This window comes from Maylandia zebra, linkage group LG20 (assembly GCF_041146795.1).
Source record: "Maylandia zebra isolate NMK-2024a linkage group LG20, Mzebra_GT3a, whole genome shotgun sequence".
In the NCBI taxonomy this organism is placed as follows: Eukaryota; Metazoa; Chordata; class Actinopteri; order Cichliformes; family Cichlidae; genus Maylandia; species Maylandia zebra.
In genome coordinates this window covers 7,869,209-7,891,102 of record NC_135186.1, presented here as the reverse complement: position 1 = coordinate 7,891,102, position 21,894 = coordinate 7,869,209, and the positions used below count along the sequence as shown (strand labels likewise).

Below are 21,894 nucleotides of genomic sequence, written 5' to 3'. Positions count from 1 at the left end.
CCTACTGTCTCTGTCAGCAGCAATACCTTGGTACTCTGTGCTTTATAAACTGTGTTCATTTGCTACTAAGGGGCACTTGGGCTAGCAGTAACAGTTAATTAATTTATTTCCAGAAAATGAAAAATGTGTCTATCATAACCCATATGGAAAAGAAATAGTAAAAACATATATGATTTACTCGTGAAAGTGGCCACTTTCATGAGTAAATCATATATAAATCATATAAGGCTTACATGATTTACTCATGAAAGTGGCCACTTTCTCATTACTTTCATATATTTTTTTAGTATCCAAAACATACAAGTTTCATTATATAATTTTTCAAGGGATCTTATATGTGTTTTCACTCTTGTATGCTTTTCATACAAGTTTCATACAAGACAGATACAAACTTTATAAGATTTATATTTATCTTTTCCATATGGGAAATGGCTATTTTAACCACCAAATGACTTGGCCTGTGCACTTATGGATGCACTTTATCTGCATAATGTTGTATATTCTGCTGTTGCTTATGTTTTTGGATGGAGGGCCAGTAGATAGACCACTGCCTAGTAAAGTACATATCTCCCACTAATGTACATATGGAGAACTGCATATCACATGGCTAGAATTTGTAGAGAGACAAAAACACACATCTGCAAACAATTTTCAGGATACCATCTATGCAATGTGCTCATAACAAAAAAAAAACCTTGTTTGACAGGGTTGAGTTTGAGCCCAGAATCCTTTTAACCGGAAGACAACAGTCCACAGCCACTCATCTGCTTTCAATTTTTATTTGAATAAAACACACTAGATTAAGGAAACATAGAGCTTATCTAGTGAGCTCCAGCCTCCATGCGACCATGGATGAATGGGCAGCTTATCCAGGAGCATGCATAATGGTCCATACTAGTGCTTCTCTTTAATTGAGATACATATAAATATATACATTCCTGGACATCCAGGTTAGGATATTCTTAGGAGCTTGAAAAAAGAAGGCAAGTTGACTTCTTTGAGTTTGTGAAGACGTTTAACTTCTCATCCAAGAGGCTTAGTTAGTTCTAAAAACAAAACGTGGAGAGTCCCAGGTTTGGGTCGCCATCACTGGGGATTTAAAGGTGAAACCACTATGAGACCTTGGCCCACCCTATCATGTGACCTACTGAGGTCACCTGAGGCGAGACCAGAGTGGGGACTAAATGTGCCTGGATCTCAGGACTGCACTGTAGAAAGCCAGTGGTGCAGTGGACACAGATGGCCTACTTTACTCTTTGATAGAGAATTATCTGTTTTCTCTTTCTTTCTTTGTGCGTATTAAACATTTAGGTGCAGTTCCAAATATATGCTTTCATCATATTTACACAAACAAACACATGAAGACATTCTGCAAACAGTATCATTAGTAAAATCATCAGCACCTGTTCAGACCCATCTTGATCAAGCAGTCAAAACATTATCATGACTAATATTCAAATTGTGGTGATCACAGAATTTAATGGTGACTTCTTTGGAAATGTTAACCTGATGCCCCCTTAGTGTTTCTACACTTTCCCTCAATGTCAATGTGCTGTTCTCACTGTAGGAAACACCCCGTTTACAAATCAGACTTATTATCTTCTTGTCAATCTGCTCGCAAGTGTGAAGACCCTTGTAAAGTTTTTTCAAATCCTTCATCAGACAAAAAGTTTTGCAGACCCTCAGTTCCAGGGGCAACATACAAGAACTCTTGTCCTTCTGCTCACCCAGCTGCACCACCCAGAACTTGGACAGCTCACTGGGGTTCTTTGCGTTGCTTGCCACCATGTTAAGAATCAGAGGGTAAAGGTCATGAGCTGCAGCTGGGATGGAGGATTCTGACATGCTGGGGTCAGGAGGACAGTGGCTGGGCTTTGAAGAGAGCGAGAAATGATTTTAATACAACACAGTAGTATATTTAGACATTTAGACATACTGCACCTATAAGTTCTATCACATCCTTATTTTGTTTCTTGACTTAAAGATGCAAGAGTCCAGGTAATCGTGTGATATTGAACACATATCAATAAATATGACAATGACTAAGAATGATGATTTCATATAGACTGTACCTGTGGACTGACAATAAGGACTTGGTTTGCAGACTTAGCTTCCTCAGCCAGCCAGCGCATCGGCCCCTTCTGTGCAATCTTTTCTTGCTGCCAAATGTCAATTGCAACCTTGCAGCCGCCATGCAACTGCAGGAACTCTGCAAGTGCCACAACAGCACGCTGGAATGCTGAATTTACAGCAGGGTACACCAAAAGCACATGAGGAGGCACCACAGGAATGTTCTGGTAGTCCAGTAATTTGCCAGCTTTAACAGTCCTATTTTTATCTGGGTAATAAGAAAACAATGGAAAGGAGAGTTAGTCAGCTTCAGCACCAGCCAGCAGTGTTGAACTTTATACTGTGTCTAGAAGGGGAATCCCCAGCTTTGACTACTTCTTGAATACAACTTTTAAATCTAGGATGGTGAAGCAGAGTTTCTGTGCTTTGGAAAGCATTTTAAGGTAAGATGTTTAAAGCATTTATTTCCAAGTGACTCCAAACATAGCTCAAAAGGCTTGCAGGTAAGGTCATCCTGTAGCAGGGAGCCTTTTTGCTAAATACAATTCAGCATTCAAGTAAATCACGTTGTGCACACACAAAGTAAACGTGCGTTTTGTTGAGCATATATTTTTCCTATTCATCATTAATAATTCAGGTGCATATTCCAAAAAAAACCCCCAAAATGTTTATATTTACACATTATGCAGAATGAACTCAGGATAATGAGGATGACCACTCCTCCGGTAAAGATGATGGCAAATCTGACGATTACTCTCGGAGCTGCAAAAGCGGGCATATACAGAGGAAACACATTTATTCAGATTTTATTGATTCAGTACAGGTGCTTTAGGAAATTGTGACTCGTACCTGGAGTAGTTAGCCCAGTAGTGACCTTAACTGGAGTAAATAATTAGAAAAGATAGATTAGTCATCACATGCATTGTAAATTGGTGTAGTAAGTATTTAAAATCATACAGTGCACTTCATGCATGTGGTTTGATATATTCCCTTGCAGTACTGGGAGACTGGGATTTTCTATATGTACTTATCTTTGCAGACTCACTGAAATTATTAGCTGAACTATACTGAACAGTATTGCTCACCTGTAGTTACATAAGGAGAAGTTGGTGTAACCGTTGCTATAAAACAGAGAAAATGTTAATAGTTTTACCATTTATATCTCCTAAGTATATTGTGCCCGTCAAAAGTTTTGGCTGTAATAGGTTTTACAAAAATTTATTTTGAAAAAAAGAAAAAAGAAAAAAAAAAACACTTACTTTTTGGTGTTTTAGGAATATAAATACATTTCGTCGCATAAACTAAATTGCCATCCACCGGTGGAGGGAAAGGGAGATTTGCAACTTGTATTTCATTGTAGCCATAGGTGGGATTTACAGCATAATGAAACCATATCTAGGTTTCAGAACAAAAAGAAAAAAGGGGAAAAAACAATTAACAGCATCACAGACCTTTTTCCCTATGTAGGAAATAGGACCAAAAGATATGATCAGTACTACTAAGGTTAAGACTGATACCTTTTCTAATTGATCCAAGCTTGCACTGGCCAAAGATGGGTTGTAATTACAATGGTAGTCTTGTCTTTCAGTTCTGATGCGAGTGGCTGTCAAATATTTAGTACTAGCTGCAGAGAGAAAATAACAGACTGAAATAAATTAGTCTGCCTTTAGATATTAACCAGTGAGTGTCCATGACAAGGATCCTGACACACTAAGTACACACTGTATAAAATGCATGAAAGAAAAGGAAAAATCTTCAACATCTTTTGCTGGATATCATCTCAATGTCCTTAATGTTTCACCACCATCAGCAAATAAAACATGTGCAACAAAGACCTACTGTCTACTCTGCAGATGTATGATTGTTTAGTAAATGGCAACATTAAATCTGTCATAACATCAGCAGTCCCAAGTGCTATATAAAAAACACACAAAATGTGGTCTCCAACCATCAATGCTGATCGCCCAGCTTATGTTGAGCATGACTCTTTCGCCTACTGGCACCATCTTCAATTCCAAGCCTGCCACTAGAGATGGAACCAAGGTCTCGTGTCCTGGGGGAAAACCTGAAATGAGAAACAACAGCGGTGCTCACTGTCCCCGCAGACGGATTGTGTTTTCGGATATTTAAAGAGATGGTCAGTGTTGATTTGGCAGCTGAAATATATTTTGCAGCTTCTGTAACAGTTTTTGTTGCAAAAAAGATAAAAACAAACAGAGTATAATGAAATCTGAAGATCTCAAATAAGCATGGCTATTCCCATATTTGATAACTCACAAAATATGTAATGCATTTTTTTTATCTTAAATTCTTACTTCATATGCATTTGTTATTGTGATTTTCCTTTCATGTGTCTGTCAGTGATGAATTTTTTTTTTTTTTAAAGTGTAGAAAAGTAGTAAAAATATGACCACTAGTAGCTTTAGAGTCAATTGGAAAAAAGAAAGTTCACCCTCTTTAAATTATAACGTATTAACATATCAGCAAATATTAAAAATAATCTGCTGGCTGTTAATAGATCTTAAAATAATACAACCTCACATGAACAACACATGACATACTTATTTAACAAAAACATATCAAAAAGCAAAAGCAGTGTGTGAAAAACACCCTTACTGCTTCCAAAGGGATTAAAAGTGAAAAGCAGCAGCCAGTTTCTGCTAATCAAATCCACCCGATTTGCTAATGATCACAAAGTTTTGTGAGTTTGCTGGTCTGGGAAGTACAGGTGTGTGTTAATACAAAAGTTGCAATCTGCAATGTTCACAGAAACCGCAAACAGCCCTGGAGCTACATTTCAGATTCTACATGCCCCAACTTGCAGTTAATAAATACCCCAGCAGATTCATCAAACAGTCAAACCATGCAATACTCAGAGAAATTTGTTACAAATCTGAAGGCTAATACACCTCCAAGGAGACAAAGGACATTCTGATGACCATCAGTCTGGGATGAGATATAAGGCTGTTAACATATAATCAATCTAGAGTGAGGAATATTATTCACACGTGGAAAGACAGTTAACATCTTTTAGGAGTGGAAGTTTCATCAAGCCCCACAAACCTCAATGAAATGAAGCAATGCCTTCACAAAGAGCATAACAAAATTTCTCAACAATGATCCTCCACAGCGTGAGAGATTGATGAAGTCATAGTCTGCAGTCTACGAGTGCCAAAGTAATTAAGTCTTGAGGTGTGCTTTCACAGAGACAGCCAAACCGAATTTCACTGTACTCTATATCTTGACAAAGATCTTTATATTCTACGCGTTGCTGTTCATCTGAGGGAGTATTTAACACATTTTAGAACCTGGCAAGAACCAGATTACTTTGGAACACAAAGGTGCTCATAGTCGACCTGAAATAGTTTAAACATAACATATTGGCAGATTATAGTTTCCATCTAGCGCTAATAAACATGAAATAGGCTTACCATGATATTCTTCACATTTCACCTCCTGAAAAGCAACAGCACAAATAAATGTAAGATCCCTTTGAAGTTTGAATTAAAATAAATAAATACTAAATAATAAAGGATTACTTAAAAAAATGTAGGTCACTTACAATGTTATGTGATGTCACCTGGGCGGCGACACAAAACAGAAAAAACAGCGTGACTCCCCACATAATAAAACACCAGTAAAAGTTACAGAAATAAACGATCATAAAGCCGAGTAACTGTTTAACTACCTACAGGAGCACTGTAGTGCTGACGCTCTGAATTCCGTTATTTCAATACGATAAGCCCCGCCCACCGTGCTGACCGTTTTACTTGTTGCCTGTTGAGAGGTAGGTCTGCTGCTTCACGTCCTCTTTTCTCATTAAACTATTCCAGCACCGGATCAGGTCCAATTAAGTGTCGCATGTGTGAAGTTATACTGAGTATTTTCCGTGTCCTTGTGTGCTGTTTAAGGTCCAGACGACGACTGTGAGCTCTGACCACTCGTTAGCGGTAGACCTAAACAACCATAGAGATTATAAGCAGCCCCGCCATCGCCAGGTCTCTAAATCATTTAAATGTAACATTTCGACGCTATTTTTTTTAAAAAAATGAATTATATTAAAGCAGAAATGTATCAACTAATGTAACTAGATGTATGGACTTAGATGCTGGTAAGTTAGCGGTTGCGAAACTGAGTTTTCATCTCAAAGTTTCAATCAGAATGACTTAAAAGTAGAGTTTGGACATTAGCAAAGGCGTAGAGACTGCTAGACAGCGGTTACTTTGTTAGTCAGTACTTGCTGACATTTGTGACTCTTGGTTTACTGATATGACTGCCGTGACCTAGATATCACTCTCTGCCTCGGTCCGATTGGGAAAACTGCACATTGTTTTCTCGAGAAACAACACGGAACAGTCCTCAGACCACACATTCACCAGAAACACACGGTGCAATTCCAGGTCTGTTGAACTAAATTCATGTGCGCTCAGCCACAAACAACAGTTGTGCTTTTCCTGTGAACAAAATTCGTTTTTTTATGACTTTTATCAGACTGAATAACAAAGTCAGGCAGCAGAAGGCCTTACTGCTGTAGAAACACAGGACTTCTGATGTGACAGAGAATTAAAGTTTAACTTTTAACATGCTGCACTTGATGCAAGTCAAGTTAACCTATGTACTGAGTGTCTAGTTGTCCCTAGTTATTAATTTAACTGCTGTCAGTTTCACAACTATCAGTTGGGCATTTCAAAGAAAAGGAGTGGCATAAGTCATATTAGATGAATAAGTATTTAGTCTTTTCAAGGCCAATAGAGAGAGACAGATATTTTATCCTTCGGCCTTTAGTTAACTTGTGCTGTGGATGAAAGAAACATGTTACCTGCTGAATAACAGAATAGTTATTTATTTATTTTTATCTTCAGTCCCTTGTAGTGGACATCGAGTCTTCCTTGCTGACAGAATGAAGTGATGTGATGTGGACATCATGCTCATTGCTATATCACCTTACAGCCTCTCTCTTATATAGAATCACAATATTTAAGAGAGTTGTGCAGAAATGCAGACACATACTACAAATTTCATTCTTTTCATCAGAGTTTCAGTTTTAGACATTTCCAAGCTCACCCCCTTCTGATTTGTTTTCAAATATGTGTTTGAATAAGGAAAACAGGATGTTGTGTTTGACCACACGGAGCCTAACTGGAGCCCAAAGGGCTGTGACTTGGAGACAGGGAAGATTTATAAGGGACTGCAGGTGCTTCTTTACCAGTGTGCCCGAATGCCGCTTTGTCCCCAAGACCAGAAAGATGGGTCCCCCCTCTTCCCCCAGCTCATCCTTCTCCAGCCATTACAGATGCTTCACTGTCTCATCTTCTCAGTGGAGCTCTGCATCGTCACCTACAGCCGATCAGAAAACACCATCTTACAGTTATGTCATTATTGGAGCGGGGTCCGCTGGTTGCGTCCTCGCTAACCGCCTCACAGAAGACGCCCAGGAGTCTGCGCTGCTGCTCGAGGCTGGCCCTAAGGACAGGTGGTTAGGCAGCTTGCGACTCTCATGGAAAATCCACATGCCAGCTGCCCTGATCTACAACCTCTGCGATGACAAGTACTTTGATTGATCTGTTTTGTTATTCGAGTCATTAAATGTTTTTGTTCAGATTTATAAAAACAGACATTTGCCTTACTGTATGACATTTAATATTACACGCTAAAGGGTTTCTAAATTAGCTCAGTGTGTAGCAAGCAGACCTTTGACCTTTAACCTACATCTCAGTTGTTTAAATGTGAACAATGAAATGGCATTACAATATTACATCGCTTTTACACGTGCAAAAACAGTACAGTATTGGCCTAACATTAATAGCCCAGCATTCTGATACCAGTAATAATAACATTGTATAAACTGTTATTAACTTATAATAGTCTGACTTGTTGCTATCTCATTTCATTTTTGCTCAGGTATAACTGGTTCTACCACACTTTACCTCAAGCCAACATGGACAATCGGGTAATGTACTGGCCGAGGGGCCGCGTCTGGGGAGGGTCCTCTTCACTCAATGCAATGGTGTACATCCGCGGGCACGCTGAAGATTATAACCGCTGGCAAAGAGAGGGCGCAGATGGCTGGGATTATGAGCATTGTCTGCCTTATTTTAGGAAAGCTCAGTGTCATGAGCTGGGAGAAAACAGGTAACTAATACAAATATATACTGGGCATTTTTACCACTGCTTTTCCAGTATCTTTTTATGTATGATCACAGCATTTTTCACTTGCGTGGCAGTGCTGTTTTCTCTGTCCCGCTCACCTAGGCTTTAAAATCTCAAATATGTAACAAGACAGTTTTTTCCTTGTGCATAAATGCACAGCACTGCATTGAATTCTTTTGCAGAACGCACCTACACCGAGCATCACGCATATCTAGACTGGCTGTCTCTAATTTCTAAGAATGTGAGAAACCAGGAAATACATCAGTCAAAAAAGGTCACAGCTCAAAAGCACTTTACAGTTTAAAACTATTATGTGCAAACAGAAATTTGAGGCACTGTGGGATATATTTGATACAATATAACGTGTCATTTCATAAATAGCAAACAATGAAATAAATGTCAGCGAACTCTGAATGAGATTGATGAGACTGCTTATGAGAAGAAATTTGTTGGAAACTGTTCAGTACAACCACAGTGACAAGGTGAAAACCACAGGAAATGTACCAAAAACAAACACCGGGAGACTACAAAGACTTTACCCAAGTATTTACAGGATGACTTTGTGGAGGAAGGACTTTGGCATGCTTAACTGAGAACCTTTGTTGTCTAGATCTGAATGATGACGATGGCTGTTAGAGTAAAACTGAAATGTTGAAATGACCTGTAAAGGAAGTAGTATAATCACTGTGTTTGATAATATGGTACAGAAACATAGAAGAACACTTAAATTTAAGTGTAGCAATTATGGAAAACCTTCTCAGTTATTGGATTGCATATCCAACAGTAAAGAAAAGAGAATTATTAATATTGTTTGCATGCCTACACTACATTACTTCCTATGAAAACAATTGAAACAGCTCTCTCTGTCTTTTAATGTTATCTTTATGTTTTTGCTGTATATTGTAGATACCGAGGCGGCAGCGGACCTCTTCAGGTGTCCAGAGGGAAAACCAACCATCCCCTTCATAAGGCTTTTATTGAGGCGGGGCGACAGGCAGGATATCCATTCACTGATGACATGAATGGATACCAACAGGAAGGCGTGGGCTGGATGGACATGACCATTTATAAAGGTTCTAAATGCTAAATGCTACAGAATTGATAGATAATTAATAGGGTTAGTTACAGGTAAAGTGCCACAAACCTTTTCTGGTGAAATGTTTTCGAGTGGCAGAATTAGACGTCTGATCTCAGTCTGATTTAGCTCCAAAGGTTAAAATATCAATACTACAGTCTAAATGTCAGGAGAGCAAATCAATATGCTTTCAGATGTGTGGCCTTTAAAAAAGGAAGGGCTTAATTTCTTGGATGAAAAATGTGTGTTTGTCGTTGACCACAATGTGTTTTTCAACCTCTGAGCACATGTCACTGTGTGTTCATAGAACTACTTAACCAACTCTAAAAAAATCTGAAACTTAGGCCCATTAAGAAAGTATTTACTGTCGTACGTCATATGGAATAATTCCTGAGGCCGCAGAAGAGAAACCATGTTACTGGTCAAATACGTTTCAGTACTGTTTAATTCTTGATCTAATCTTTACATACTTTCACTGTCTAAATCTATCAAGGGAAGAGGTGGAGCACTGCCAGTGCTTACCTGAGACCAGCCCTGGGTCGACCCAATCTGAAGGCGGAGGTGCGATGTCTGACCACTAAAATCCTGTTTGATGGCAACCGTGCTGTGGGGGTGGAATACATTCAAAATGGACAAAAGAAAAAGGCAAGGAGGATAGATGTTAGAAGATTAACTAATGGATCATAAAATGAAATTAATTGAAACACTGAATTATGTTTTATATCCTGAATTTGGCCCTTTACAGCGATTTTTCTATTGTCTGTTCAGGTGTTTGCAGAAAAAGAAGTGATAGTCAGCGGAGGAGCCATCAATTCCCCTCAGCTTCTCATGCTATCTGGGATTGGAAATGCAGATGACTTGAAACAGCTCGGCATCCCTGTGATTCAACACTTACCAGGTGTGTTGCGTATGTGAAGAACGTCCTTGTAGCCTACTTCTAACTTACAGAACTACAAAAATTAGAAAGTTTTCCAACTGATGCTTGTGTGACTTCAGACGATCATCTCTTCGGTGCTTACTGTCAGACCACTTTGCCTTCCTCCTCTCTCAGGTGTCGGTAATAACCTGCAGGATCACTTGGAGCTGTATGTCCAGCAGCAGTGTACTCAGCCCATCACCCTGTACAAAGCCCAGAAACCTTTCCACATGGTCAAGATAGGCCTCGAGTGGCTCACCATGTTTACTGGTAACCGAGTCACCTGCACATTTATAACGGGACAATTTCCCAAATGTTTTATAGAATTAGCGAGAGTTTCTGTCCTTGCATCACTTTTAGATGAAGATGTCTCCAAACTGCCATTTCACTCATCTAAAATGCTTGTTCATCAGAAAATATAATTGAAAAGAAACCAGAGAGTTAATATAAACCCTTTAACTTTCATTCAGGTTTCAGCTATATTAATGATTATACACAATTATTGTGCCGATGTTAAATATTAAACTATTTTCACTGGGTACACAGCGTGTAAGGAATGTATCAGCCTGCAGCACTGCCTCTTTCTAAACTACAGCTGGCATTGACACAGTATATAGAAGAATCTCTCACAGTTTTAACAATGGTGACGCATAGGAAATGTGACATGAGGTGTTTTATTGGTGATCCTGGTAAATTACATTTACAGTCTGGTTCCTGGTTGTTGGAGAAAGTCAGCTAAGATAGTCGAAAGAACTTTCACTACCAGAAAAAAAGCTCATCAATCACATCACCCCAGGGGCATTTCTTGTAAATAGACATGCCTGTCTAATAAAGAGTACAATCATTTCACTAACCACATCAATCTCCCACAAGGTTATGGAGCAACAGCCCACATGGAAAGCGGGGGATTTATTCGTAGTCGTCCCAAAGTAGCACACCCCGACATCCAATTTCACTTTCTGCCCTCACAAGTCATTGACCACGGACGAGTCACCCCCAAAATAGAGGCTTACCAGGTGAGTAAAGCTTGTTTTTGCAAAACCGTGACTTCTTAATGCTGGTGCAGTGGGCATGCTTATGTTTTTTGAAGCCTTCTATAAACATGTGTAGAAACAAGAAGTCAAGTAAACAGCCCAAAGCATGAATTGCAGCACATAGAATATGCCCAGTCTTGCAGAGGAGTATTTACAGGCGTGCATATGTTCCATGGAAAAAAAAAAAACAGCCCCATGAGTTTTCCAGGAAATTCTATGCGGGGAACCTTTCACCCTTATTTATAGCCTCTTTTCCAGAGAAGTGCACCTGAAACGAAATCACTCGCTCTTTCTTTTTCTTTGTCTTCTACTTAAACGGTGCAAAAGGCGCAGCCGTTTATTTCTTTTTACTTTAATTAATAGTGTCATACATCTGTAAATTAGAATTGGAATTTCAGCTCATCTCAGGGTTTATGAACTCAGATGTGTTAGCTAAACCTGCTCCCTAGAAAAGGCCCACATCTCAAGTTGCATCAGTTTTTTTCCTCATTTGAAAGATGACAGTGGCCTCAGTTTTTCCACATCAAAAATGAGCACTTATGATGGTGTTTTTACTAGGGATGTGCACAGCTACAAGTCTACTACTACTAGTACTAGTTACTAGTCGGTACCAGACTTAAGTTGTTCACTCTGTTCAAATTTTAATTCATGCCCAATGCCGGTAAATTATTGTGTACTAAATGTTATGTAGCCATCTGGCACGAGATGGCGCTTCGTCATTGAGAAATGCCATAAATCTGTTAATCTACGCTTCATATTTTTGTTAACACTGATGAGCTTTCTCTGAAAGATGAGTTCTGCCTTAGTGACAGGGTGAGCAGTTCAGTCAATTGAGAGTGGTTCAGAGTAGAGCCACGACTCCTCCATATCGAAAATAGATGGCCAAGGCCGTCACCTCCTGGGTAAGGTGTTCCAACCATGCATGTCTTTCCGGGAGAAGGCCCTGGTGCACTCCAGGGCATCCTGGAGATATTACGTTTATAGGCTGGCCTGGGAAAGACTTGATGTTTCCCCCGGAGGAGGAGGTGGCGAGAGGGAGGTTTGGGCTTCCCTGCTGCTGTCCCGCTCACCCGACTTCAGATAAGCAGAAGAAAATGGGCGGATGATTTATTGTTTTTATTATTTTAAATTTTTAGAACTTTTACTTTAGTAGGTGTCATGAATTTTCAAAGAGCAACGTGCCAAACTTTACAGTCACAATTTATTCATTTTCCAGATGTTAACTTGTCGTATTTTAGTTATACATAAACATCTGTTATAGTTACATGTTTTCATATCATATATAACATCGGTTTAGTTTAGGTGTTTTTCTCCTTCACTGTCTGGAGTGTAACGTGTAGCGTTGATAATGCACAATGCGAGGTGCCACACAGCTTGATTCGCTATTTAAGAATGTCATAAATGATTTAGACGCCTCTCTTATTTGTTTTTGACATTTTCCACCAAACGTTTGTCAATTTAAACTTAATATTTGAGTGTTCCTTAGTTTTAGACTAGTTGGTTAGTCTACGTTTTTTCCACAGTTATTCGAGTAAGAAATAAGGAACATCCCTAGAATTTAGTGTTTTGAGGTTTTCTCTTGGACAAAATAACTTAAAAAGCTAAAAAGCCTTTATCATGTAAAAAGCTTGGGTTTACAAACTAGGATTAATGAAATTCAGCTGTGCTGTTTTAGTTAGCTCGGTTAGCAGTGACAGTTTTACTCATGCTGTTGTTGTAGGTTCATGTTGGACCAATGAGGAGCACCAGTACAGGCTGGCTGAAGCTGAAGAGCACCAACCCCCTGGACCACCCAATCATTCAGCCAAACTATCTCACCACAGGTCTGGATGTATTTGATATTTCCTTTAAATTTCCCCCTTAAAAAAAATCTATTTTTGAACAATGACAGTATTTTGACATGTTTGTAGTTATTGTTGCAGTATTGAAGTCCCTCTGCATCAACTTTTACCTCAGCAGCTTGCAGACTTTTGAGTTACAACAAAGTTGCTCTGGCACGTTCTTATATAAGCTTTTCCTGGTTTTGATTCCCTCTCCTCCTCTCAGATATTGACGTGTGGGAGTTCAGGCAGTGTGTCAAACTCTCCAGAGAGATTTTCGCCCAGAAGGCCTTTGACCCCTTTCGTGGTCCTGAAGCCCTGCCTGGTCCTCAGGTCCAATCCGACGCAGACATTGATGCTTTTGTCCGCCAAAAGGCAGACACTGCCTACCATCCATCCTGCACATGCAAGATGGGCTCGCCCTCTGACCCGATGGCGGTGGTTGACTCAAACGCACGCGTTCTGGGCCTGGAGAAGCTTCGTGTGATCGACGCCTCGATCATGCCCAGCATTGTCAGTGGAAACCTGAATGCTCCAACCATCATGATGGCAGAGAAGACTGCTGATATTATCAGAGGTCGCCCTGCACTCGTTGACTCGGGGGTTCCTGTGTACCAGCCTCCAACACTTGACACACAGAGATAAAGAGAGAGGTGTACAGCTTATCTGTGAGTTAGAAAAATCCCTCAATAGAGTCAGTTATTAGGCAAAAATAGCAGTAAATCACAAGCTGTATGTTCGATTAGGAGCTTATCAATTTAACTCTGAGCTGATATTGTGAATTATTACCATGGGAACATTCCTGGCCTAACACACATATTTAGGACCATAAACACTTCACATCTGTCTCACGCTGCCATTGGGGTGGAACAGTACAGCAAAATAACTGTGGTTATGACAGGAAATGTGTCTAATATGTGGCTTCTCGCTTAGCAAACAATTTACCAGCCTGCCTCATCATGAATTTCAGTAAAAATGCTGTGAAATGTATGTCTTAAACATGAAGTAATTACCCAAGATTACAAACTAGTGTCCAGCATCACATTAAAAAATTGCAAAACAGCTTTAAAAAACGAAAGAAACTTGAATATTTCAAGGATATGAGCTTCTGATGAAAATCTGTTTCCACGGCACTGCTTTTCAGAAAACAATTGTCTTATCAGCCGTCATCTAATGTGGTTGAGAGCTGCAGTCAGCAGCTGGAGCAAACTGTAGACTGTAGAATAACTGGCCTCAGCAGCTCGCTCCTGTCTGCTCAGACCAGATCAGAGGTTGGCAGCCTTTCGCTGTGACAATCCTCTTCCTTCCTGAAAACTTGCAGGTTCAACAGATAAAATCTTTGTTTTGTTTTTTTTGTCCCCCCGCACTCATTTCACATTAACATGAAGGCAATAAAGTGATTCGCTTTCACTTTAGGTTTCCCACAATTTAGCCAGTTTTTATAGCAGTTTCTATAGCTACAGCTTTACCATCAACATCTGCAGAAAACATTTGGTTTTGTTACTCTGTTTGCGTGACAACAGAGCATTGAATAGGCAGGATGGAAGAAACAAACTTTTTTTTTTTTTTTGTACATCTAAACAGACAACTGTGGGGAAGGATCATACATTGTTTACCAAAAAGACTTAAGTGAAGTGGTAATATAAACTGGACCAAACCCTGATTCAAGCTTGGAAAAGAAATTATTATAATCAGACTTGTAGCGATTACACTACCAATGCACGCGTCTCTAGATTTAACAGACAGTTAAAGGAACAGACCTCCTAAATGCTGTCAATGCATCTGTAAAACTCACCTCAGTTGATTTGTTTGATTCATGCTATGTGCCAAATGTGCGTCCTTGGGCTACATAACTCACAGCTTTTGCACCGCTGTCATGTTTTAACACTATGTTAATGCACACTAAGAACTTTGAAACTAAAAATCTTCAGTGTCACTTTTTATAAGCAGCTTTTTTCTGATTGTGTTGTGAATTTTTTTAAACTATGTTTTTAATGTAACTGTAATATCATTGTTGCCTATGAGATCACGATTACATTTGATTTGTATTAATTCATGTATATGTTGCACATGGCTACAGTGTGTTTGAGTTTGGTCCAGTTTGAACTGACACACACCGGTGCTGAGATTTTAGACTTTGAGCGAATAATCAGTGTGTATTAGCAGCTATAATGAAAGCACTAACATAAATTATAAGTATGTCTTATTAAGCTTTGCACTATATCATAAAGAATTTATGGTTTACATTATAATGCAGTATTGTCTAACATGATGTGAATGTTTAAATCATCTGTCATTATGAAGGGAAACTTACTGGGAACACCGTCAAAGGCTTTCTGTTGTTTTTCTGTGCTGACACTAAACAAAGCCTCCTGACCTTGTTCTTGTGTCTTTATTCAGTGTTCGTTACAAAAAATCAGCAGGTTCATTGTCATTCCAGGCAAAACTTCAAGTATGCAAAAAAGGGCTTCTCTTTTTATTGGTACAAAACTTATAAGGTACTAGTACTCATGCTACAAAGTAGAGATAGAGCTATTCTTGTTTGCTTTTTTTAAATTTTCATACAACTGGATAGAAAGCAGAGATCTTCAAGTTAATCGCGTACTTTTTACAAATGCTGTACAGATTTTATACATCATTGTCACTTTATAGACATCTGTAAAGCAGTGGAACAGTACAAAAAAGTAAAGCTGCGTTGCACAACAAAGCTTTGCAGTCCTTGTCATTTTATCTCATATGATAAATCATTTGGGTAGTTGCACTAGTAATAATCTCCACGTGACTGTTGTTGTTTCAAGTTTCTCGCATGTGAGCCACAGGGTAAATCTGAACTGTCTGGAGTCGTGCACTTTTGACAGATTATATTCCTAAGCAGGTGGCTTCCGGTCAAGAAGCTGTCGTAAGTGATTCAAAGCATAGCTGAATGCCTTGGGGAGTGGAGTTGGGTGGTTTTCAATAAAAAACAAAAGTCTCACATAGAAGCCAGCATGTTTACCTCAGACTTTTTATGGCTTCTTGGAAATCAGACCAGTGTTGAATCTGGTACTTCTCTTTAATCTTTGTAATGTTGGGTACAAACACTGTTTTTTACTAAAGATTTGGTGGTTCATCATTCATTACTATGGACTTTTGGACAACCAATGACGATCGCTGCCAATAAAGAAAAAAAAAATCACACATAAATGTTTCCGATTACTACTTTTGTGCAAATGCAGCGTTACCAGAGTTTCCCTGACATGTTAACCAACAGGCCCGGAGAGTTACAGAGGTAATAAGATTTTTTTCAAAGTCTACATTAAAAACAATTTACTTGCAGTTAAAAAAATGCATATGTCTCATTTATCAGCTGTATTGGCCACTTAAACCTGTATGAGTCTCTTCTAGAGTGAAGAGGAAAGAGTGCATTTGCAGTCCATCTGAACGATAGTCCAGATAGCAGCTTGTATCCTGCTTATACATCTGTACATCTGTATATCTACATCATCAGAATGTCCAATAGCAAACACCGGCACCGGATTTAGACCCTTTAGTCAACTTTTAGTCACAATAGATAAATAAATAAACCTCAGTAATTTTGGTAACAAAAAACATTTGACGCATCTGAGTATGGACGAGTGTTCTCTATTCTGTCCAGACTCTCTCTCCAACTCATAAATGAAATATGTAGTTGAGTGGAGAGAGAGTCTCTACACTCAGAGAACCAGGGTTACAATGTAACCAAGCATTCCCTTGTTTTGGTTTTATAGGAGCCCTTTGATTGTACAGAACAAATTGCCCTTACAGCAGTATTTAGAGTAAGAAAAAAAGAAAGATTGCCTATCCATCACTTGGTATGTTGTTTTTTGTTTAAATTAATCTGAAGGCTTTATAGTTGGCAGTGGGAGACAAACACCCATTAGTGGTGCAGAAACGCTTTACTACGATTTCCCCCAAGTTGTGCTCTTTGTCTTGACAAAAACAACTCCAACAGATAAAAGGCAACAGCAGTCATTTCATTACAATAGCAAATATACTGACATAGTATATTGTCAGGCAATCCAGTAAATAGTCGCCCATTATGTAGAGACCTGTATGGTCTTATTCATTCCATTGCAAAAACAACAGAGTTTTGCAGCAGTGGAGGAAATAAATGGTTTACTTGATGTGTCATCTGTGGCACAAAGAAACTCTGGTGGTCTTTGCTTTTATTTTTGTTTCACCTTTAAGAACTGCCAAAGATAACGTCATCCTGTCAGCGAGTAATTATTTTTAAAACATGAGTAGTCTGGGTCTCATTCACTATTGAGCCACATCACACAGAAACCTCAGAGATTATCTACTGTTGCTGATCTCAGAGTGATTCAGGGGGAATAGTGATTCATAGTAGTCCATCATTGCATATCTGAGTAAAGGGCTTAACAAAGAAAACTCAGTCTTCAAAGTTAAGGATCATCAAGGGCAGTGAGTGACACACAGCAGCGAGTGACACACAGCATCCTAATATTCCTTTATTTTTAGGGTGTGTAGCTTGATCAAACTCCTTGAATGTAGCACTGCTGTTAGTTTAAAGGGAGGACTTAAGAGAATGTGTCCGCGATTACATGAAGAAGGAGGATATGCCTGAGGACAAAGACATGTTATTTTTCTTACTGATATGTGATTTCCTTTTCAAGTCAAAAACAGAGACATAGCCAAGCTTAGCCCTGAAATCCTGAACTGTGAACCCAGAGAAGTTTAAGTGATCAAGACTACTAAGAAAAAAACTTTCTGTCAAGTTTTTTGTTTTAGTTTTTTTTACTCTAAATCGAGTCACGAAGGTAATAATGTAATGCGAACAACCAGTGTTTGCTAACATGACCAATAAAAGGTTTAAAATCACACATTATTTATATACATGGATCTGGCAACGAAATACAGGGAAGCTTGGAATGACTGGACAACCATACGCTGACCTGGCGCTGGTGGTTTTTTTTTTTTTCAGACATCTAAACTGGAACGTAAGTTAGTTGAATGCTTTGGATATTTTTCTAAAATTGTTTTAACAAAATCAGCTTCTTTGGGAAAAACAAAATCATGCACTGCAATCTAAAAATGATTGAAACGGTGGAACACTTTTTGTTTTTTTGGCTCTTTATATATCGAGTAAACAGTTTAGATTTATTTTAGAACAATGCAGCTGGGCCGACCCATTATCACCTTGAACTGAAGCTGATTCCTAAAATCTGTGTTAGAAAACCTACATTTGAGTTTTTCCTGCTGTAAGAAACCAGTGTAACAATAAAGAAAAACCCAATTTAGAGGTTTGAATTCTCACTAGATGGCAGACTGGTTGGCAGACAGATTTGATTCCCTCTGGTTTGCTAAATTTTCCAGAAACCCAACCATTTCTTCATCATTTCTTAAGAGAAAACAAGGCACTTTGCTCTCTTATCCATCTGTGTTTTACACATTTTCATTATTGCATGATGCACTTGAATAGAGGTGTCCCCTCACCGTAGAGCAGTAGTAAAAATTCAATTGAAAAAATCCTAAATATATCCCAGTGTGAGCTGCTGTTATAGTGAGGTGATGCATATCATCTCATCTGTTAGGTCCTCCTCACATTTCACAGCCACATATGGTTCCTCATCGCTGTAGTCACGGATGCTGTGGTCCCTAATATTTGCACTGGCATGCGAATCCGAGCCAACGCTCTCTTTCCTCCCTGTGTTGCCATTACCCATGGTCCCATTCAGCAGGTTACTGGCGGCACTCTCCATTTCATCAATGGTCATCTCGCAGGCGTCTGCAATCTCATGTTTAGTTGCTGACACAAATTTAGGGTCCCTGGCGTATTTCCCCAAACCTTCAGAAATCAGCACCTGTGGAGAGCAGTCAGGAGATAATTAAAGCTGAAACCATGAAGTGGAAAAAGTGATCTTCAGCAAGATCAAGAACCACACATTCTGGGTCTTACAGATAGTATTCATTTAGCTCCCAATAGATGACCTCTGCAACATCCTGTTGACTTGTAAAATGAATGCTTCACTGACAGAAGCATTGCTCATCACGCTTCCCAACTTGAGTTAGCTGCCTGGACATGCAGCCATACTTGTTTTTAATAAAGGTAATTGTTAGGTATTTTAGTACCATGGTAGCATTTACTGGATATTGTTTTATAGTGACATTATACAGGAAAACTCTGTCATTCAATAAGGCCCCTTTGTTTTAGTTATTTTTCTCTTTGACCCAAGAATTGATGTGTGAGAATCACAGGCTGGTACAAGGTTGAAATACCACAGAGATCACTCCCTCAGCTACATTAGTTTCTTAATCTTTTAGGAGACGCCTGTTGAAGGCCAAATGGTTTGTTTCAGATTTCACTAATGAAAGAACTCTTTGTTTTGTGCCTTGAAAATATGTCGCTGAGATAATCACAATTGTAGCTGAACTAATAAACTACACAAAGGATGCTTCTTCACCCAAGGGCAGGAAGACGCTCCCTTATCTTGGTCTGTACTGGTTTAAACTGATAAATCTGCTGTCTCATGAATTTTACCCTCTATATAAACTGTTGTACTTGTGAATAAAGTTGAGTCAATTTGGGAAGACAACCTGAAGCAGTCTCTGTTTTCTTGTTCTCCCAAGCTGCTCCCGAGCTCGTACTAACACGCTGAATGGCATGCTTGAATATTACTTGAGAATATATTTGGCTGTGTTACAGACTAAGGGACATTCTCTGCTGATAGGTGAAGGTACATTCTCTGCTGATAGACGTCCACGCCTCGAAGGAAGTCGATCCACGGATTAGGCCTTGGAAACCGTTTCCTTCAGTAATTATGAAAATGTTTTTCATTTTGACATAGTGGAAAAGTTGAGGTGTACATCACAAATGAGTCAGAACAAGAAGTTCAAGAATGAAAACTTCAAGAAAGAAAACTGCTCAAAAACATTTAGGGGACACTTTGAAAACATGTCCAACCCCAATGGGGAAAACATCATGCTGCATATCTATACTGATATAGACTGTGTAATCAGTCTATATCTTGATGCAAGTGAAAATGATGTGTACTGTTTTCCTAGAATATCACTACATTTACATAAGTAGACTGTGATCTGACAGGTCAAATGTAAAATAACATAACATCACTGTAAATGTAATAAAACACAATTTACTTGTTTGTTAAATATATTTTGTTGTACATATGCATATTTAGATCGTAAAAATACATCCAGAAATGTCTCCCATCATTCCTTGGGACATGTGCTGCTGTTTAGATGTTCTTGTTTTATTGTTTATGGTTACGTTACTTTAAACTGTTATCTTGAATGTTGTGTTTACGCCGTGGTGCAGCGTCACTGACAGCTGTTGTTTTGTAGAGAGAGTGCTGTACCATGAGTGACTTCTGTTGTGCTGTTGTTGAACCTTGAGGCATATTGTAGCACCGCAAGTGTTTTAATAAGGAGCTCCCCTTACCAGCTTGGGGTTCAATAACAAGCTCAATCTCTCTCTGTGAGCTTTTTTGTTAAGATTTCTCTGCATGCCACAATGTAAAACACTGCACGGACACGCTGTGCTAATTATATATTTTGAAAAAGAAATGTGGAGGTAGGAATTGCAATTAATATAAATAACATGATGCTAAGCATCGGCCAATGAATGTGAACTAACAACAAGGTCGCGGGTATGGCTGCGACCGTAGGAAAAAACCCTAATATGAAGGTATTTTACTGTGCATTTTACAGTAATGTTCTGTTCTTCTAGAATATCATTAAAGTTACGTAAATAGACTTTGACTTCACATTTTGAATGTAAATTAACGTTAAATCACTGTAATGTAATACAACATAATTGTCATGATTATTAAATGTATCTGTCTGTACATATGCATATTTAGATTGTTAAAATACATTCACAAATGTATCATGATTTCACAAATATCTGTCCGTTATTTGAAAGATTGAACTGTTGAATTCAAATGTAATGCTATGGAAAAGTATATAACATGATCCCTATAAGCTTGTGTTACATCACATAAGTATTATTATCGTTGCTAGTTAGGCCGTTCGTGGCTCAAGAGTTGGCAGTTCGCCTTGTGATCAAAAGATTGCCGGTTCGCGCCCCGGCTCGGACACTCTCTGTCGTTGTGTCCGTGGTTAAGACTCTTCACCTACCGCCTACTAGTGATGGCCAAAGGGGCCGATGGTGCGATATGGCAGCCTCGCCTCTGTCAGTCTGTCCCAGGGCATGCAATCAATTATTACTTAAACCAACTGTTAACTGTATATTTCTGTACATTTACGTATTATGATTCATATTTCCACATTCAGTGACCTTGTTTATAGGTAATTTCATTGTTTGATCGCGTAAAAATGTTCCTAATTTAATGTCTAACAGCACTTGGAAAAGGCAGAATCCCATGTCAAATTAGCGCAACAAACTCTATTTTCATTACTGAAAATAACCGTATTTTTATGGGACAGTTATTTTCTGTTATTTTACGGTCGTATTTTTGGCGCCCCAGCTGCCAGAATATTACCGTTTTTTTAAGATGTTTTTTTTTCCTATTTATAGATGATTTCATTGTTTAATCACATTAACATGTTCCTGATTTAATGTTTAGCGGCACTTGAAAAAGGCGAGATCCCATGTCAAATTAGCGCAACTAATTGTATTTTCATTACTGAAAATAACCGTATTTTTATGGGACAGTTATTTTCTGTTATTTCACGGTCGTATTTTGGCGCCCCAGCTGCCGGAATATTACCGTTGTTTTAGGATGCTTTTTTTAACAGTGTACTACAGAGAACAAAATTCAAAGACACCCTGAAATTCAAAGTGAAAAAATGGTCCAATGGTCCAGTTTTATT

At 38.8% G+C, this 21,894-nt stretch overlaps 3 protein-coding genes across 16 annotated transcripts in view; 1 reads left to right on the top strand and 2 right to left on the bottom strand.

The window, feature by feature from the left end:
• Nucleotides 1–763: 763 nt before the first annotated feature.
• On the bottom strand, nt 764–5,794 carry il17rb (interleukin 17 receptor B). Its single transcript, XM_076878041.1, is given in 11 exon segments — nt 764–1,493; nt 1,495–1,872; nt 2,073–2,338; nt 2,749–2,832; nt 2,920–2,949; nt 3,156–3,191; nt 3,330–3,465; nt 3,588–3,694; nt 4,019–4,135; nt 5,502–5,526; nt 5,633–5,794. Coding segments are annotated over 11 exon segments (1,320 nt in total). The 5' UTR covers nt 5,735–5,794; the 3' UTR covers nt 764–1,454.
• Nucleotides 5,769–15,448, top strand: chdh (choline dehydrogenase). Of its 2 annotated transcripts, none has more exons than XM_004554028.6 (10): nt 5,769–5,857; nt 7,173–7,618; nt 7,972–8,202; nt 9,127–9,293; nt 9,789–9,940; nt 10,064–10,193; nt 10,347–10,481; nt 11,085–11,227; nt 12,966–13,068; nt 13,292–15,448. In XM_004554028.6, the coding sequence occupies exons 2-10, from the start codon at nt 7,182–7,184 to the stop codon at nt 13,708–13,710; spliced, it is 1,917 nt and encodes a 638-aa protein (XP_004554085.3). In that variant the 5' UTR covers nt 5,769–5,857; nt 7,173–7,181; the 3' UTR covers nt 13,711–15,448. The 2 variants fall into 2 exon arrangements, with proteins under 2 accessions (XP_004554085.3, XP_004554086.3); XM_004554029.6 differs by lacking the exon at nt 5,769–5,857 and adding an exon at nt 6,084–6,470.
• Nucleotides 15,449–15,520: 72 nt separating this feature from the next.
• cacna1db (calcium channel, voltage-dependent, L type, alpha 1D subunit, b) overlaps nt 15,521–21,894 on the bottom strand; it is a 90,768-nt gene continuing 84,394 nt past the window's right edge. For all 13 annotated transcript variants that reach the window (XM_076878036.1, XM_076878033.1, XM_076878039.1 and 10 more), the window contains one exon: nt 15,521–18,905. In XM_076878036.1, coding sequence (XP_076734151.1) covers nt 18,600–18,905 — 306 coding nt within the window. In that variant the 3' untranslated portion in view covers nt 15,521–18,599. The remainder of the gene's footprint in view (nt 18,906–21,894) is intronic.

What these genes read in the sequence shown, in the direction of transcription:
- chdh (XM_004554028.6), top strand. Translation starts at nt 7,182, where the DNA reads ATGTTGTGTTTGACCACACGGAGCCTAACTGGAGCCCAAAGGGCTGTG. An exon ending in GGACATGACCATTTATAAAG is followed by an intron (nt 9,294 to 9,788) that starts GTTCTAAATGCT and finishes AAATCTATCAAG; the next exon opens with GGAAGAGGTGGAGCACTGCC. An exon ending in TGTGATTCAACACTTACCAG is followed by an intron (nt 10,194 to 10,346) that starts GTGTGTTGCGTA and finishes CTCCTCTCTCAG; the next exon opens with GTGTCGGTAATAACCTGCAG.